Raw genomic sequence first — 19,665 nt, forward strand, 5'->3', positions numbered from 1 at the left:
TTTGCTCTTACAAGCAAACTTTCTTCACCTCCAGGACTACATCTTCACTGCTATTTTTTCTTCAACATTAGATCAGAAAACACACAGCAACCCTTGTGCTAAGAGCAAATCTCTTCACTGCAGATGTATAAATGGTTCATACAAGAGTTCTTCCTGTTCACAAAACTAAAACTACATTCGCCCTATAATCTCAAGCTCTCCTTCCAATGTATTATCTCTCAACTACTTTATGTGCATATATATTATAAAGGTATTTTACACTTCTGCTGTCTTATACTGATCCTCTCATTGGTCTATTTACCACACCTTTTAAAAACACACTGAGTACACTGGTGAAAAGACAGTTTCTGTTTTACTTAGTCATATGGAGCTCCAATTCCACAACAGATTTGGAACCCATGATTTTAACCTCTGAAGAAAAATTAATTTGTCAATGCTTAATATATTAAATGTTCTTCTCTTGGTCTGAACACATATACCATTTGTACATATAATGATATGCCTTTGTAATCCATAAAGGAGTATATAGATCTCCACACATATTGTCTTACAGCCAGTTTAATTTTTAAAGAAGGCATGAAGAATTAAGGCTCAACTACTGTACATAAGCACTATTATCTCGTAAATGCTACCTGTCTTAGTAATGGAAAGCTATAGTACATTAAACAGCTCAGACAAGTTTTTTAAATTACCATGATGTATTTGAGCAGCTTCAAAACTCCCTGGAAGATCACACTGGATTCTTTTTTTAGGGGAGTGCCTCCAATATAGGCTCTTACAATGCAGATGATATAGCTGAATGCTAAACTCCTTTAAAATGCACAATTCAAAAAAGCAGCAAGACGTGCCAACTGCTTGATGTCTAATAGCATTTCCTTTCCTGCTCACCAAAGCACCTCAGTTGTTTTCCACTCTTAAAAAAAAAAAATAAAAAAACAAACAAACGAACAAAAAATCTGCTCAAAAACTGATCTTGAAGTCATAAGCCGAGAACTTTGTGATAATTTCAAGACTGAGGCTGAGGTTCAGTTTTTTGTACTTTGCAACAGTACAGTATGCTGAGCAATCTCAGTTTTGGCATAATTAACGTAAAGTTACTACATTAAAGTGATATCTATAGCAATCCTCAGAATACTTTCCAATGTGAAGGAGAAACTTCAGGCTTGTAACTTTGTTACAAGACAGTAACAAAGGCCAAACTCCAGCTATCTGACTTACAGAAATACAAGACCACACCATGAATCTTATACTCAAAAAGGAGAGTAAGTAATCAGAAGTTAAACTGTTGCTAGTAACATTAATTACTCTACATCACTCATTTTATCACTGGCATTCAACTATCAAAGAAACACAGGCTACAAACTTTTATTCATTTGTGCTGAAACTTAATGATTAGGTTTTTTTATTAGCCAGGTTCTATTTCCATTTCAACTCCTCTAACTTATCCCTGCAGTAGCTTTTCAGTCCAAATATATTAGGAAGGTTTGTCATTCCTAGAATGGAATCCAATCATCAGAGTTTATTTCACTCTAGCAGAGTAAAATAAAAACATTCTACACTAGAAACTCCTTAAAAGGGGATAACATTTTTTCATTTCCTAAGGCTGTTTTCTTTCACTATTTTTCCAGTGCAGTTGCAATGACTGCATATGGTACTATCATGACGTTGAGAATACCTGGCAATGTAAATATTTTGTTCATGGAGTCACACATTCAGTAGGAAACCATTCCTGCACTGAATGATAATGTAGACTTCACAAAAATTAGCTGGACTGGAATTATAACTTACAGACAAGAATTTGGGGGGAGGATTGGGTTGGTGGGGGTTTTTTTTCCCCCCTATTCTTCTGTTGCTCTTTATCTGGTTTTAAACTTTGGTCACAAGCTTCCTAGTCTCCAGTTCTGTGGAACATCAAATATGAGAATGGATTTGTGTACTTTTCCTAGATCATATTGTAGTCAGAAACCAGGGAAAAAAAACTACCAGAAAATAGACTCAAGGGGGAGAGGGAAAGACAACACTTCAGGTTAACTACAAGAAGAATGCGTGATGTTGAAGTCCTCACGAACAGCACTTTTTCCACAGAAAATGTGGTAGAATACTAAATGATTCAAAGTCATATAGATTTCAGCTCATGTATGCTCATACTGGAGATATTTTATCATTACTTCTTCAATTTTAGGTTGTAATGGAAAATTCAAACTGTAAATTCAAAGCAAAGTAATTCTGTAGTTTTCTCGCTCTTGGAGCTAAAACAACAGCCTGAATTATATTCAGAACATAATATGCAAATACACAGTAATACACCCTTCCATGGATACAATATGTGTGCTCAGTTCTTTAAGCCATGCCTTACGGATATTTTGGTGCTGTGAGGTATGCAGTGTATCAGATTTGTAGTTGCTATTTTTTAAACACAGTAAATGTTTCAACATTAAGTATTTTATGTTAGAAGAACAGATACTGAATTTAACACATTAAAGTTACATTGGAGAGGAAAAGCACTTGCAAAAGCAACAGGCAAATTACTAGAAAAAAGTAAAGCAAAAACACTCTAGGAAACCAAATATAAATTTATTTAAGAGAATCTTTAGCTTCTTGCCATAGGGGTTGCTTGAACCTCCCATCCCTTTAATTGTGCAGGCTACTTAAGAAATTCTATGTCAGTCAGGACCAACACTGAAATACAACTATAGTAGCCCACTTTCAAAATTCTTGAAAACCCATTTAAGGATACCAGTAGGGGGTAAATTAAAGCTGTATGCATTAGGAAACTAATAATTTGAAAAATGTACAGGGGCAGTGAACCCTGAAGTTATCAAGCACTGAAATGACTGGAGAAGTCTTTTGTATAGTTGAAAGTAACCAAATAATTAAAAAAAAAAAAGTTGCTGTAAAAAAAATACAACTATAATCTACTACACAACCTAACATAACATCTGAAACAAAAATGTTGCAGATAAACCATTAATTTCTTATTATACAGACATTTTTTAATATAATATATACATTATCCTATAAAGTATAGTTGGGAGGTAGAGCCAGTCTATATGACAGCAGAACTTTTAAAGTTCTGCCCTTTATTCACTCTTTGGAAATTCTGCTAATTGAATATACTTTTGTCAAATTCTGAATCTCATTGGACTCAAGTCTTCCACTCTAACCATTTCTTTCACAAGAATTTCTCTCAGCATCTGCAAAAAGCTAAACTTTCAGTGAAAAAATTAAGAGAAAGAACAACTGTAATACTGTTTAAATTGTTATTTATAATGAGGTGAAAAGGAGTTTCATACAGAAGCTGGAGGACTTCAATTAACAACTCTGAAATCAGAATCAAAACCATACTGTATCATGCTAAGCATGATATACCATAAATAATGCCTTTATTATTCCAATTAAAAAGTTACCTATATTTCAGTTTATAAGCCACTGAAAATCTCAGTTTGCACAACCTTCTAGGGAGAGTCTAGCTGTCAGGTACCACGAAAACTCATTACAATCAGAGCACACTCCACCCACTAGACATCAGACTATCTGGAATTGTTTCTTGCAACTGGAAATAACTGAAAATAAGGCCACTTATCTTCTGAGTTTCCTGTACCTTCTAGATGAAAAGCCAAGACATTCTTAAACAAAGAAGCAAGAAACGAAAAAAAAAAAAAAGGAGATCGTGCAAGGAAGTAGCAGGACATGATCCTCTCAGGTTCAGCTCAAGAGCAACAAGATGTTTTGAGAATAAATGCATTAACATGTATACAATTCACAAATATGACAGAAATAGACAAAGTTTCCCAGATAAATTAAACATACATGTGCCCAGTGCTAGATTTGAATACTGTTCTGAAGCCAAACACTGAAGAATGAACACAAAGAAATTCAGCCTCCAAGTAAAGCAAAAGTCCCAGGAAAACAACCAAGCAACTATGTAACACTAAACTGCGTCAATGCCTACACACACACACCAAAGACCCAAATGGGAGCAGTCTTCATTTGGGCATTTTTTTATCTTTTGACTAACCTGTTTTTAAGAAGCCTGATGTTATTTCTAGCATGTTAGTTTTGAATTTAATACCATAAGATTGGGCACAGCTTGCTAGCAAGATGCCTTGCTCAAAAGTCTGGGTAGGGAAATTCTTTCTGAATTCCAGCCAGAGCAAATTAAATTGCACTTCTCTGGGTGGGATAGGTGGAAGCACCACTCTGCAGCACACCTGCTGCCTGCCTTTGAAAAGCAAATTTACACACTGGATTCCTGAGCAGCCCTTTTGTGCTAAGAGGCATGTTCTCCATATATAGATGTAATGCATTTTCAGCTTCTGTATATGCAACAGCACACACAGTATTTGGGTAGCCTACTTCATTTACCGAAAGAAGTCACAGCTCTATAATATGGTTACTACAGGAATTATTTAACAACAGTATTAAAACAGAACCCATCAATAAAAGTAACAGTCTTACAGAATTCAAGTGTTTCAGTTTGGTACCACTTTAAAACAACATGTTCTTTCTGCAAGTAGAATAAAAGTATACACTGAAAATAAGAAATTGCAATATCCCTTACATATATTATTCTCTGGCTTCCTAAAATACACAGAAACTCACGTACACTTATTGTCCTCCAAAGACTAAAAATTTTTAATCAAGGATTGGGATACAAAAATTAATGCCTGAAGTACCACATACGTTGCAATACCTATTACTTCAAATTACCAACTTGAAAAGTATCCTTTGAACACTGCAGTATGGGCTGCATGGGTGTTGAATTCATAGACGCCTTCTACCAAAAGTCTCCTTGAAGACAAATGTGGTTATGGACTACACCAATTTGGTTGACAAGAATCTGCCTCTTGCTCCATAGAAAGCCAATTCAAAATTTAAACTAAGAGAACAAACAACTTCCTCCCCAAAAACACCAAACCAACCAACTGGTAGGAACAACGGGTATTTTGAGATCAGATCCCATTCCAAAGAATCATTTATCTGCTCAGAGCTACCTTTAGCGGAGCAACAGCTTTGTCCTAGCATGCACAGCTATAAACCATTCCTACCAAATCACATACAGGAAGCTACAAGCCACAGCTCTTCCTTAATCAAGGAAAGGATCAAAGCACCAGAAGTCATAAGAACTAGAAAGCAAGCAGTTCACCTGCCTTTAATAGCTGCACAACTCTGAACACAAATACATACAGTAGACAATGCCTTAGAGTACAACCTAATCTTACCTAAATGACTAGGGTGGTGGCACATACAACAGCCATGGTATTTTTGTTAGCCATCAAGAAGCACTTCTTTCAGTCAGGCAGCAGTAGGTCCGAGTTAGAGGACCTATTTGGCAGAGACTAAGCCCTACTATCCCAGAAGCCTGCCCCTCCATAAACCTGCAAGGGGGAATCTTAATTGAAAGCACTCTTCACCCCCTCTCCTATTTGATCCAATCAGAACCATAATCCAACTCTAAGACAGAAATCTGCAAATATCTTACAACAGTTACTACTGAAAAAGAAAAACTAAAACCATTCTAAGTGTGCAGGGTAAAATGTTCTCCCTACTTTTGTAAAAGCTCTACTCAGGTAACCTCTTTGCTAGTCTCCATGACTCTTTTCCACACAAGTACTTCCAGATTTCTGAGAGAGTAAAGAACATGGAAGCGTCCTGACCATGAGGCAAAACATCTGACACAAGTTTATTCATTAAAAAAAAAGCATAATTTTCCTCATGTTTTTTTATAACAAGCCATGAAAACTGTCTTGGCTCATAACCAAAAATGTCTCTCCAGCAATATCTATACTTTGCTACTTGTTAACTCATAAAATAGTAGCTGTTGTCTAGTCACTGTGTCAACCAAGGTTCTGAATTACCACATCAGATACCTTTTAGGTGTTAGCACCCTGCTAAAGGCATCGGCCTTCCCAGACAACCCAAATAGTAACTATTTTGCAAATTAACAACAGGAATTCCAAATCTGACCAAGGCAGCTATGAAAATATTTCAAGCATGCGAAAAATATTCAAATGGCTCTACTTTCTGCAAACATTCTCATTTAAATATATGCACCTAATGTTCAGATAAGCTAATAAAAGGGTTCACAAATTCTTACACAACGAACTGGTGGGTTTTATTCACAAGAATGTTCTGGAATATCTTTTGCTGGTTTCTCCCCCATTCTAAATGTTTAATGCATTCCCCATCCCCAAACTGTATAATAAGTAGCTTGAATATAAACAGCGTTCACAATACCTCAGAGAGAGTGGGAGAGAGTAAGCACCAGCACTCTTTTGCAAGAGCTCTGAAGAACATGTCAGTATGATCCTAACAGGCATCTGGAATAAAAATGCTCAGTTGTCTGGGTACATATGTAAATTCAGCAATACCTATCCTTTCGGACAGATAATATATGCAGGCCTCTCTACAAAGGAAAGTATAATTTCACAGTATAAGTTTCCACATAGTGCTCTGAAAATAGAGCAGCTTGGAAAATAGCAAGAATACATTTAGTTAATCATATGGTTTTGTTACCAAACTAAGCTGCTGCTACATGAAAGCATCAATTTTCCCCCAAAAAGCTAGCAACCTTTGTCTTGCATCTCAATTGCCAACTGCAATGCTATTGCATCCCAACACACGTATATTTGCTATTACTGCAGAGAATGACACACATCTTCAAGCCAGTATCAGATGAGACAGAGGAAAGAAAAAAGTATGAGAGCAAATATCCTTGAGACTCCTATCATCACAATCTGATAGCAGTAAACTGCACAACCCATAATATCATTTCTTTCTAGGACTCATTGCACAAGTATTACCTCTAAGTAACCTAGTTGGGATGTCCATCTAATGTACCACATTCCCATATTAAGAGAAGACCGCTAAGAGAAATTTTGAGGAAAATGGCTGTAAAGATAGTTACAAAGAAAGAGGGGTTTGATGGTAAAAACCTACCTGAAGTAACCTTTCTAGACATCATCTTTGCATTCTTCTGCTGCTCCATGCATTACTAATCAGTGACCCACTAGAAACTTCAGCACCCATTGAAAAGCCTGGCAGGGTATTTGGCTTTCAATTCTTCTACTCAGTTTATTCTCAACACAAGTATATTCATCAGGCTTAAAAACAACTCTTGAACAAGGGCAGCCACTCAGCAATGAAATGTAAATTACTGACATGTGCTAAAACCTGCACTTGCCACTGCTAATGAGCACATTAAAGAAAAAAAGCTCACTAGATATTACTGCAACCTTTTCACTTAACCCTGTGTGTACTGAAAGCCATAATTTAGTATCAATTTAAGAACCCACCTCTAAACAGTAAGACACTGTTCAGCAGGTGTATGCTTCCTACAGAGTTCTCATGTAAAAATCAGAATGATGGACAAATGTGTGCACACTGATAACAGCTTTATTTTTAATTTAAGTTTCATTAAACTTTTCAAGAGATCAGTAAAAAAAAAAAAAATCACACACATGACAACATACATAAATTGCCAACTTTACACAATTAATAGTGTCAAATCTTAGCTGATCAAATAAAACAGGATTATCTACCAATAAGCCCCAAAGCTAGGAACTCAACTTGTAGCAACTTTTCCCTTCCTATTATACGCACAGGGAGTTGAAGACCCTGAAAATAATCTTCTCCAAACAGCAATGGCCTGCAGGGTCACAGAAAACACCACCTTTGCCTCCACAGCATATGTGCAATAAAAGCCCTACCAAATATACTGTCACTCCAAGTTTCAAAGCTTTCAATAATTCAGGCTAGCAGTGTTTCAAGAAGTTACTGTAAATTTACATACTGGAGAAGGGGGAAAGACAATGTTTGGTGAAAATCATTCTGTGAACCCCCTTTGTATTTTGGGGTATGAAAGAAATTATTTAAAGAATGTCTGTTTAATTAAGTTCTTTAAATGCTCCTATTAAATAACATTTCTGATAATGATACATCATGAACAGATAGTATTAAGAACTGACTTTTCAAAACGTAAATTAGGTACCTAAATCAGCCTAAATTAAGTACCTAAATCCCTTTCAGTAAGGTTTCTGTCAAATACTAATTCAGCTATGAATAAGTTAAAAGTGTATCAATGTCAGTTGCCTTTTTTTTCCCCTCATACCCCTATAACCCTAATCCCAAGATAGCATCCCTTTGAGTTTACCTCCATTCCAAGTCAGGCAGAAACCTAACTTCACTCTGCTATAATCAGCTGTACTAGCTTAAAGACTTTAATAGGGTAGGAGTTGGGAGCAAGAGATATGTGATGTGTTTAAACAAAGATAATTTTAACAGGTTTACAAAGTAACTACATGTCACTGTCATTCCAGCATATCCAAGGAGGGCAATAACTGCTCATGGGGACAGACAATAACAAGCCACTGGGAGCAGTAATCTCTTCAGGCAGCATGGTCACAATCAGAACAGCAATCTGACCACACGCTTAGTAACCTAATCTTCAGGAGCTGAACACATGAGTTGGCCTTCAGGGAGCAAGTCAGAAGCACATACTAGGTTCTCAACAAGTCACATCACCTACCTTTAGGAAATCAACTTTTATATTGCTGAAAACTTCATTGCTGAAAACATTCCAACTGCTAAGTATTTTAATGACTTTCTCCATAAACACATGCATAACAACTCCAGCAGGAACTGTTCAATCAACACAGTACTTTACCAATGGTATTGATCACTGTCATTCAGACTGAAATACAAATGAATGAAGTATGCTGGGAAAATACAAAGCTTATTTGTATGCAAATCTACAAATAAAATAAAAGTGAAAAGGTAGATACACTCATAATAATGGGTGGGAAGTCTTAAAGTTCCAGAGAATTCCTTAGAAGATTTGCAAAATGAAACACTAAGCATGATTAGGTGGCTGCAAGCAACCTATTAAATTCCTACTCTTACCTAGGGGTCATCATTCCTGTTGCACTCACTAAAGCCTTTTGCTGACAAAATCTGACAAACCAGGTACATTACTATTAAGTAGTGCTTATGTTCATATGCGTTCATAGATATATTTTTTTTTTGTTTGAGCAACTCTCCTATGAGGAAAGGCTGAGAGAGTTGGGACTGTTCAGTCTGAAGAAGGTTCACAGGGAGCTCAGTGTAGCTGAATACAAATACCTGAAGGAAGAGTGCAAACAGGACAGAACCAGGCTCTGCTTAGTGGTGTCCAGTGACAGAATCAGAGGCAACAGGCAAAAGCTGAAACACAGGAGGTTCCCTCTGAACATCTGGAAACACTTTTTTGACTGAAGGTGGCCAAATACAGTTGCCCAGGGAGGTTGTGAAGTCTCCATCCTAGGAGACAGTCAAAAGCCTTCAAGACATGGCCCTGGCAACCAGCTCTGAGCATCCCTGCTTGAGCAGAGGTGTTGGACCAGATGACCTCCAGAGGTCCCTTCCAACCTCAAAGTACTACCTATATAAAAAAAGAATTACATAGCATTACACTGTCAAGCCTTCTGTTATTGCAATGAGGAAAAAACACAAGCATATACGGTTGTTAACAGAATTGCAATTGAGGAAAGAGAGCAATAAGTTTTTCTTCTCACAACCAGACACAGCAACAGTGGGGAAAAAAGAGGACAGAACAAAGGATTTCAGAAGAAACACGAAGGATTCTGTAAACCTGGAAATAAGTGCTATTGCAGTAACACTGCATGTCAAGAAAAAGAATTTTTACAAATTAGAAGTCCATAAATCCATTCATTTGCAGAACCACACACCCTAATAAGTGTGTCAAGCCAAAGTGCTGCTGTTGAAAGGCATCTCATGGGAAATATTAAATGACTTACAATAGTCCAGATAGGCAAAAATATCTCTAATATCTTCTCTAATCACATGCACAGCATTAAATTATTCCAGAAGTCATACGAGCCCACAGTTCATCCACCAACAGCCTCAAGTTACTGGACATTGCTATTTAAATCGAGAGGGTTTGTGTTTGCATTTTTTCTAAGGACAGTTGCACATGTTAAAGCTTTCAACCCAAGCCAACTTAAGAAAATAGGCAGCTTTAAAAAATACAAGTTAAAAATAAAGGCTTACTCTTAAGTGATAAGGGAACTTCACAATTTGGTCACAAATAACAGCCATGCACAACAATTGTAAAGAAATGATCCTGAGACCCCCATAATTAGATGTGCATATGTTGTAGATCCACTTGCACAAAGCTCTTCACAGGTCAGACACATGTACCCTTACAGAAGATGAAGAGTTGCTATTTGGTTTACCTTTTCCTTCTCAAACTTAGCAGCCATTTACAAACATGTGATCAACCACTTCCATATACATTGTCTGACCATTTATTTCAGACAATACATTGTTGGGATTTTTAATTCCACCAAGAATGTTAATCTAGCTTCAAAGGTAAAGAGAAACAGTACTGCCTGCTTTGTTGTCCCCTTAGTCACACCAAACAGTAGTTGCTAAAAGGGTACAAAAGACATATAAAACCAGGTATCATTCAGAATGCCAAGAAGGTTCATATCTTATTCCAAAATTGAATCCTTTTGTCCCACCATGTTTATGGCTTCTATTGCAAGGAGCAGATTTTGGGGGTAGTAGCTGGTTATTTTTTTGTCAAGAAACAGAGCATCAGAATATTGTCAAGGCTGCATTCAAAAAAGAATATTCCAGATAAAGGTCGCATTTGTAGCTTTAATTCTTATCATTTTGAGATTGTTCTATGCACATATTAAATCGTTTTCTCAGAGAAAATACACCACATCACCTTTTACAAAAGCAGGAACTCTATCATATACATGTGTCCAAGACACTAAAATACTCTGAAGATTTATGATCTTGAAAACTGGTATTTTTCACAGACTTTGCAAAGGAATTATTTAGCTGATTTTTTGTTTGTTTTGTTTTGAACAGTAGCTTCCCAAGAGACTTTCATGGCAGTTGGGAAAGTGAAGTTCATTTGTGTTTTCCATTTAATTAAAAAGAAAACTGATCCCATTGTGACCAACTGACACACGGAGTCACCGTGGATCATGGTTCGTGTTTGTAATCATTACAAGGAAGCACGAACATAAATAACCTCAACTACTTGCTGCTAACATCAGCTAGACCATAAGAAGCAACACTGACTCTGAAATAATGACTGTGTAACACAGTTACACACTTCTTTTCTCTCACTCTTATCTCCCCCATATTCTTCCTCACCCAGATTAAAAAAAAAGAAAAAAAGGAAATAAGAGTCACTGTGACCATGGGCCAACCCCAAACTATTCAATAGGTGAAGAGACCTGACTCAGCACTCCCATCCCCTACCAAAACAGCTGCCCTGGACATCTGCAAGCAAGAAAAGAAACATGGCAATTTAAGAAAACTGTATCTTTCAACTACAGGCCAACCAAAAGGCTCATCTTAGTCTCAAGGCCTTTCTCCTTCCCAAATTCCAAAGGCCTGCTGAAGACAACAGAGGTGACAGAGCTTCTCAGAAAGGGTCTCCATTCATTTTATAACAGGAAACAATAAGTAAGCTAACTTAGATATAGAGATCACTAGCAAATTCTTCTAAAGCACAAAGGAGCAAATTGATCTTGCAGCTCTGCATAGCATCTGGCAAAAGATACTGGCTCTTTTTTTTCAGCATGGCAAGAGATTTTAGCTTCACCTTTACCTTTATGACAATATTGAATATTATGCAATTATCCCTTAAAGGACAGAAATCACTTACATGAAAATACATTCGCATGCATAAACTACAAGTACCAACCTATGCACTGATTCTAAGAAACATTTGCACAAATCCATGTTTTGGCATTCTACATAATAGTGTTATCAGCATTATGTAAGTTCATCACAAGATTCCATGTTCAAATACCAATCTTTAAGAAATTTATCTTAATATTTATGAAATCTTTGACAGTCTTACTCAATATAAATGCCACAGATCTCTTTTCTGTCAGCCATCGATAGCAACCAAAATAGATACACATGAAGAGGGAACTGAATGCACCAACATTTTTATTGGATCGCAATGAACAACATGTCAGATATTCATCTACTGATTGCTTTTTTTGATAAAGAAAAAAAATAAAACCCAGTAATTTTCAATACTCCAAATGTATCCATCCAAATTCTTCAAAAGTACTGCCTAAAGTTGTATGCTATTCCACAAATCATTCAGATAATAATGAACATAAAGACACGCTTTTGTTCAAATCACACAAGTGGGATTACATGTGAACTGACCCTCTATGTGTTAATTGAAGACAAAGCTTTGCTTTGAGCTCATTACTGCTCTTACACATAAATTGGCAAGTTTAGAAAGTTTACTGTATTTCCTGGTTTCTGCATTTAAGTAGTTTGGTTTAAAAGTACAGGTGCACACCAGGAAACAAGCCCAGGTTTCACAAGTCCCAACACTACTTTCAGTAGTGTTGTACTTTCAGTACAAAAGAACAAAATAGTATATGCACAAAGAAAGAGAGAGGGAAAAAGAAAACAGAATTAAAACATCTTCAATTTTACAACAGCTTAAAAACATTTGTTACTTCTTTAATAAAGAAACAGCAAGCAAGTTTTCTTCCTAACTATATTAATCAGGGTGTCTTGAAAAAAATATAAGCAGCCTGAGTGATAAAAAGACAGATCACTTCACCAGTTCTCACTAGGGGTTTGATCTTCTAGAGCTACTGACAACAAGGGAAGCATGATTATGTCTTAATTGAGACTTTAAATAGTGCATTTCAGAAAGCAAAGTAGCATTACCTTGTTTTAGTATATTTTTAGAGAACTGAACACACCAGGTTTCTGAAACATAATTAAAGCTATTTTGAGACTGTAGCACCAACCCAAACTCAAACATGTTTCTAGTCACCACATTATTTCAGGAAATTGTTCAGAAACTGTTCCTAGATTCCGAGTGAAAAGATGAGAAATAGAAAGGGGCAGGGGATCCACAGGAATGTTTGTACTTCCTCCATTTCTTCTTAATTCTGCCCAAAAAAAGTGTTCCAGACTGTCACATCACCAAATAACAACCACACTATTAGGATATGCGCCCAGTTCAGAGTAATAACTACCAAATTTCAAAGTTTGGCAGTAAAATAAAACGCAAAATAGCATATGCAAGCACTTCTGTTTCATTAACTATTTTGTTATTAAAAAGCAGGAACTGCCAACTAAAGCCAGTTATCCCGCTGGTCTAATCCAGTAAGAACAGAGTTTGCTATAAATTAAGCCAGGAATCTTCCCTGTAGAAGAGCTTCTGGTACGTGAAGTAGAACAGTGATAAAAGAAAGCTGCTAAACTGCATGAAAATAACATGTAAGAGATTACCCCAGATTCGGTAAATCCTGGCAAACACCAAGTGTTTAGAATTCCTTTCAACTTCAACACTACCAGCACCTGGCAGGATTATTCAGCATCATATAGAGTCTGCACTTGTTTTTATCTAGGGGCTTTAAAAAAAAAATGCCAGCAACTATGAAGTATGAGAATTTTTGGATTTCATTCTCCAGTAGTCTCCTTAATAAGCAGGTGGTGTTCTCTAACACCAAATAATCTGTATTACAGATAGAACTCAAGCCAAAAGAGACATGGTTAAAGAAGATATGTGGAAACAAGACCTGTTCCACAAATGCTGAAGGTGAAAGAGCTATCACTTTAGAATCACATTCTTCATCTAAGTTTTTTACCCTGAATCAAAAAGGTGTAAATCGTTCTCAAAACCAGAAACAAATTTATCTTGCTGCCTGTAAAACAAGATGTTTCTTCAGCTATATGCTTCATTTACTCTATAACAAAGTTGGTAATGCAATGGTTTTTTACTGTAAACTTCAATGTAATATGTGCTTGTCCTTATTCTGAGCAAAACCAGTAGATAATAACACAAGATCTGCAGTGACTACACATACAGTATCCACTCAGGACTTTGTTCAAACATTGTGCATGTAACTTTCTCCTAGCAATGCTCAAATGTATAAGCAGCTGCATGAAAGTTTTTGGGAAAAAAATCAAATCAGTAAAAAGGCCATATATCAGTCTGTGATATACAAAAACCCGACTGAAAAGGTTTTTAACAGTAATTTTTATAAATTCAGACATGAAGTGAAAACAGCACCCTCTTGGCTCTTTGGCCCTTTCAGAGAATGCAGCTCCACGATAAAATACCACCAGCAGAGAAGTCAGTTTTTAAACAGCTTTCTATTCCCATCCTGAAGTGCAGTTCAGCACCTTCTCAGGGCTGCTGATACAGCTGTTCACCAGCTGTGCTATGAATCACCAAAATGATCACTTAAAACCACATACTTTTAACCTAGATGATTTCAGTGACCCAGTTTTGCAGAGCAGCCTCATAAACAGTACAGGCATAAGTGAAAATGCCAAAAGGTTCTTACATCCTGGATAAGGTTCTTACAAACAGGCATCTCCTCTTTTCCCAAAAGAAAACACAGGCTGCAATTACACCCTCAAAGTGCAAGAAGTCCACATGCACAGAAAGCATACTGAAATCTCCTATCTTATGGTATCTTTTAGATCTGCTCTAAGTTATCTCGATTCCTCAGATACCTCAGAGTGAATATATGCCACCTAGTGCAGCAGTCACAGCTAAGCAAATAGAAATAACTTACCAAACGTCTAGCAAATTCCTTATTTTCTGAAAGAAATCCATATCCTGGGTGTACCTTGGAAGACAACAAAAAAAAAAATTCAAGCTGATTGAGTTCTGAAACCAGACACCAAACTTGTCAGCACCTTTTCAGATACTGGGGAAGGTGAAGTAGATCACTAAGCATTTAAATAGGTCGAATACCTTAAAGAAACTGTCTTAACACACTGATTTATCTATCCTAAGTCAAGCTGTTGAGCTAGCATTTCTGAAGCAAACATTCCTTACTTAACTAGGGAGAAAGGGGCTGTTTGAAGAGCAATGAACTCTGGTGATCTGCTTCCTGTCTAAATTTTTAGCTCCATTGAAGATTTCCACATGTATGCTCATCCATGCTCTTCTCAATAACCACCACAAAGTACTCCTAATCCCAAAATATTTCCAGCACTGACCACAACAGTGGTGCATAGGTCCACAGTAATAGGAGGTCACTCCAACCTCTAGTGACCCTTGCTGGAGAGCACAGTACAGGGTCTTCAGCTGTCTAAATCAAGCATCCTGGTTTGCTACGTGCGTCCCAACATAGACCCAGTGTAATTACTTGAGATGCGCGTGGGAAAAATTTTCATTTTACTTCTCACGATTCACGTAAGGTTCTCGATCTAATTCTCTGATAGATAAAGTATAAGCCCTTTTATTCCCCTGTTTTAAAAAGAGTCAATATTCAGTTCCAGATTCAGAGTTCCAGATTCAGAAACTCAAAGGGAAGATAATATTTTTTTCTTTATAGGAAAGTTTTTGGCCCCTGAAAGCACCATACCAAAACATCATCTTTGAAAGAAGTTACAATGCTGATCAAACTGTTCCAGGGTAATTAGTGTTGTTCATATATACACAAATTTTATTTTAATAAACGCTCTGTGTAGAGTAGCTCTGAATAATACATTTATTTTGCTGACAGAACAAAGAACATTAGGCATGTGAACACAACTACATATTAGTTTTTCCAACTGATTCCTGCTAAGCTTTGAATCTCTGGCCAATTTGGAAGAAGAAAGGCAGACTAGCCCACATTTACACACAAGCTCATGTGCATTTTATAAACATTCTGAACCAAAACCAATTACAGGATGCACTATTTACCTTACCATCCTTCAAATAACATTTATATAACATAGAAAGTAATTCAAACTAAGTTTAGGCAAAAGCCTTTCTGGACACACTTTGTAAAACATTCAAAAAAGCCATTATGGCATATAAAGGGTTAGCGCTTAAAACTAATTGGGATTTTTTTTTTCCCCCAGCAAATTTGGAAATGAACTGAAGCTGCTCCCTGGTGTGAAAGCTGAATCCAGCAGCCACCTGCAGGATCAGCGACCAGTGCTGCCAGATGCTACAAAGCCTTTGATTTCCAGTAGCGATTTCAGACACATTTAACTCATGTGACATGAACTAACTGGAATAGCATATTCAATCACTTCCCCCCCCAACACCTTTAAAAAAAAAAAAAATACAAACTCTGGCTTTTCTGCTTTCTATATATGAAACAGCTGCAGCAGATAGACTCATTCAGACTCACAGCTTGGGCCCTGGTTTTCCTAATGACTTCCATGATGGCATCCATGTTGAGGTAGCTTTTGCTGGTGGGAGCTGGGCCAACACAGACAGACTCATCCGCCATTTTCACATGAACCTGAAGAGGCAATATTCTGCATTAACAGATGCTCCCAGCAAAAATAATTACCATCACCCAGTTACATGCACACAAATCTGATTGTTTCAAAGATAATTTACATACCATAACCACTCTAAAATGCACACTGAAATTACCAACACTGACACACAAGTACTTGCACAATAAATCTCATTTCATTTAACTCTGAGCTTAAGTCACTGTCAAAATGTTTTATTATTTCAATATATTATTTTTAATTTGATTAAATAAAATCATGAGAAATATAATTTTAGCTTCCTATACTGATCATCTATATGTAAATTCAGACAAAAACTACTTTGTTACATGTAACCAGGGTAGTCTAATATCTTAATACTTAATAACAAACATTCATGACCAGTTCTAAGCAGGCTCCCCAGGAAGTTGGGGATAATTAGAGTGAATTGAATGAAGGGATGCAATGAGTGTCCCTGCACAGCATCAGGTCAGCACCATGCACAAATTAAAGCCTATGACTAAAGAGTTCAATATCGCTACACACGAACCAGAAAATCTTGAGAATTATTTAAGCAGGCTCATGTTTGATTCCTAATTCATTGTATACTTATTTATATGTATTTGCCAAATACTTTTAGTTAAATACAAAAGGGACAAACATTTCCAACATTTTACCAGGAAAAATAAAATAGCTAGATTTGAAGTTAAAAATCTACGTACAACTTACATGCACACTTAACTTTAAGAAAAGTTATGAAAGTTTAATTAGATTGCTCTTTAACATGCTTTCAGAGTTCAGAATACTTTCTTTGTAGTAAAATACACACAACCAAGAAACCAAACAACCAGTTTTATCTCATTCTGCTTTTTGTAAGCTCCCTTTCAGTGTGTATTTAAGAAAGCATGCCATTGCCTAAACTGTGTAAGATTATTAGCTATGTCAGTAAGACTTGTGTGGAATGACAATTTGACATTTCCAATGTTTACCAATTTTAAAAGCTATTTTATGAACTATTTGATATCATCTTCAGCATTTGAAACTGAAAATACATTGTCTAAAAAGGGTGTTCTTTTAGAAGATGAGTATTAACATATGAGAAACAAAATATTTTTGGTCTATAAACATGAAATTTAATTCTTTGTGAAAAGGAATTTAATTTGCAAGTAGTACGAAGGCTGTCAAGTATGACAAACTAGTAAGAAGTAAAGTAGCCTGCATACACTATTGGCTCATTCAGAAAAAGTAAGGCCAGAAAAAAAATTATCTAGAAACACCGACAAGCAATAGTCAGACAGTATTTTGAACAACACAATGAGAAGTATGTAGTCAGGTAAATATAATAAACATGTATCAAAAGGACAAGAGTCCTTATTAAGCATTTTTTCTTCTGTTTTAGTGACTTTTTCTGAATTTTGCAAAAGTTAATCCCAGAAAGGAACATTAACTTGCCACCTAATCCAAAGTTTCCTTCTGGAGGCATGTCTTAAATAGCTTCTGGATTTGCTATATACTCAAGTATATGAGAGTTCACATAATGTCCTGGAATTGCCACACATTTCACATTTGAATTATTGCTTCTGTAAAGTCACAACGGTTTTGTTTTACCACTACAGCATTAGCCTCGCACTATAAACAGAGCAAAACCAAAACAAAAAATCCTAAGAACTAGCACAGACAATCCCGCAGCAGGATTTTAACGTTTTCTCCTAAGTACACCTCCGCAACCAAGTCAGCAATCTATTTTGACCAAATGCTATCAAGACTAGCCTGTCATCCTTCTTACAGCACTAAGTTCAAGAAACAGCATGGCCCCTGGATACCTTTATATTCATGATCAATTTATATGCTTTAAGTTGTTTTGAATTCCAATGTGGTTTAAATGTCTAAACAAAGTCATTCAAGATTAAGCTTAATTAAGCATGTATGTTTTACAAAACCAAAAGCTTCCTTACAGACAAGAACTAACTTAACATAGTTAGCTGCTTTTAGGTATTAAGAGAGAAACTCCACGCCCACACACTGAGACATCAACACAGTCCTACTAGTACAAAGAGCAGCCATTGAAGAACATCAGAATGAATACTATTACGTCATGTAACTATTTTTGGATTAAGGTACAAAGTCAAGTGGAAACAATTTTAAGTACTACAACTATTTTACTGCATAAGTTTTCCTGACCACAAGAACTAGCTCAAGTCCAACAGGCTTATTAATCCAGAAGCAAACTGCACAGAAATGGCCACTGGTTCCAGAGCTAGTTTAGGTCCAGGAGCCGCCTTCATGGCAAGGCACCTCAATCAGCAAATCCTGCCAGATCTTTACACAGGAACAGCTTCGTGTTTCTTCACTACCTTTCCAGCAAATAGGTAAGTAAAGCAAGGAGTCTATCAGGGCTGACTAGCCAGTCATTTCTGGCTTGGACTGGTTCCAAACACTGCTCCAGGCTGCAGCAGCTCTCAGGGTTCAGAGTGCAGTAAGAGGTAATAACAGGAACAGCAATTTGTTTCGGAGATCCTTCTACATCATATTTCACTATTTCAGGAGGATTTATAAACCAAGGTTGGTGCCAGGGCTTGCCACCACACCCCCGAAGACAAATATGTCCATAACCCAAAGTTTGGTATATAAGCACCACAAAAATAGTCAATGTCTGCTTTGTAGGAGATAACCCAATTTAGTAGGGCTGCATGGAACCAGAGCTTGTAAGTACCCAAATTACCTAGCTTATGTTAGCTCTCCTTTACCTGGAGAGTGGCACATATATTCATTTGACAGCAACATGCTCTCTTGCCTAGCCATACTCTTAATTTATTGAGTTATCCCTGTAATTAAAACTGTATATCAAATAATCCTGATTTCAAGATATCAAAATTAATAACTTTATACCTAAAATATACGTAGGTCTCCTAGAGATGTTCTGTTTCACACAGCAGAATCAAGGTAACCTTCTTCAGGAGTCACTCAGCTGCTGCAGATCACTAGTTGAAATCTATATTATTTACAATGCATATTAAATATGCATGCCTCTCAACACTGAAACATAGAAAAGTTTTCTCAGTATGGATATAGAATGTATTAAAAATTATTTTAAGGCAAGGAACTAAACCACATTCATATGCAATGCATATGCAATCTAACCACTTAGTTTTAGTGCATATGAATATATAAACAAAGACACCAAGATAATTTAAAGATCCCTAGTACGATAATTATTCAGCAACACCAGAGTTTGTTACCTTCATGTGAACCTGGTTCATGACAAAACTGTTTTTCTTCCCAATTTGTTTCACAGTGATTCTCATTTACTAATTCCAAAAAGGAAAGGCTGACTTTGAGAGCCAACAAAGAAAAATACATCTACATGCATTTCCTAACAGAGTGCTTAATACCACCTGCCTAGTTTCCACAGATTTTATATACTTCAGC

The 19,665-nt window shown here is 36.6% G+C and overlaps 1 protein-coding gene across 2 annotated transcripts in view; it reads right to left on the reverse strand.

Annotated features, from left to right (window-relative positions):
• Positions 1-19,665, reverse strand: part of PCCA (propionyl-CoA carboxylase subunit alpha) — a 278,565-nt gene that overhangs the window by 219,280 nt on the left and 39,620 nt on the right. For both annotated transcript variants that reach the window (XM_051780610.1, XM_051780611.1), the window contains exons 5-6: positions 16,146-16,259; positions 14,589-14,642 (exon numbers count right to left, since the gene is read on the reverse strand). In XM_051780610.1, the coding sequence (XP_051636570.1) occupies positions 14,589-14,642; positions 16,146-16,259 (168 nt within the window). The remainder of the gene's footprint in view (positions 1-14,588; positions 14,643-16,145; positions 16,260-19,665) is intronic.

This window comes from Manacus candei, unplaced genomic scaffold, assembly GCF_025592945.1.
Source record: "Manacus candei isolate 608988 ecotype Guabito, Panama unplaced genomic scaffold, ASM2559294v1 h1tg000014l, whole genome shotgun sequence".
In the NCBI taxonomy this organism is placed as follows: Eukaryota; Metazoa; Chordata; class Aves; order Passeriformes; family Pipridae; genus Manacus; species Manacus candei.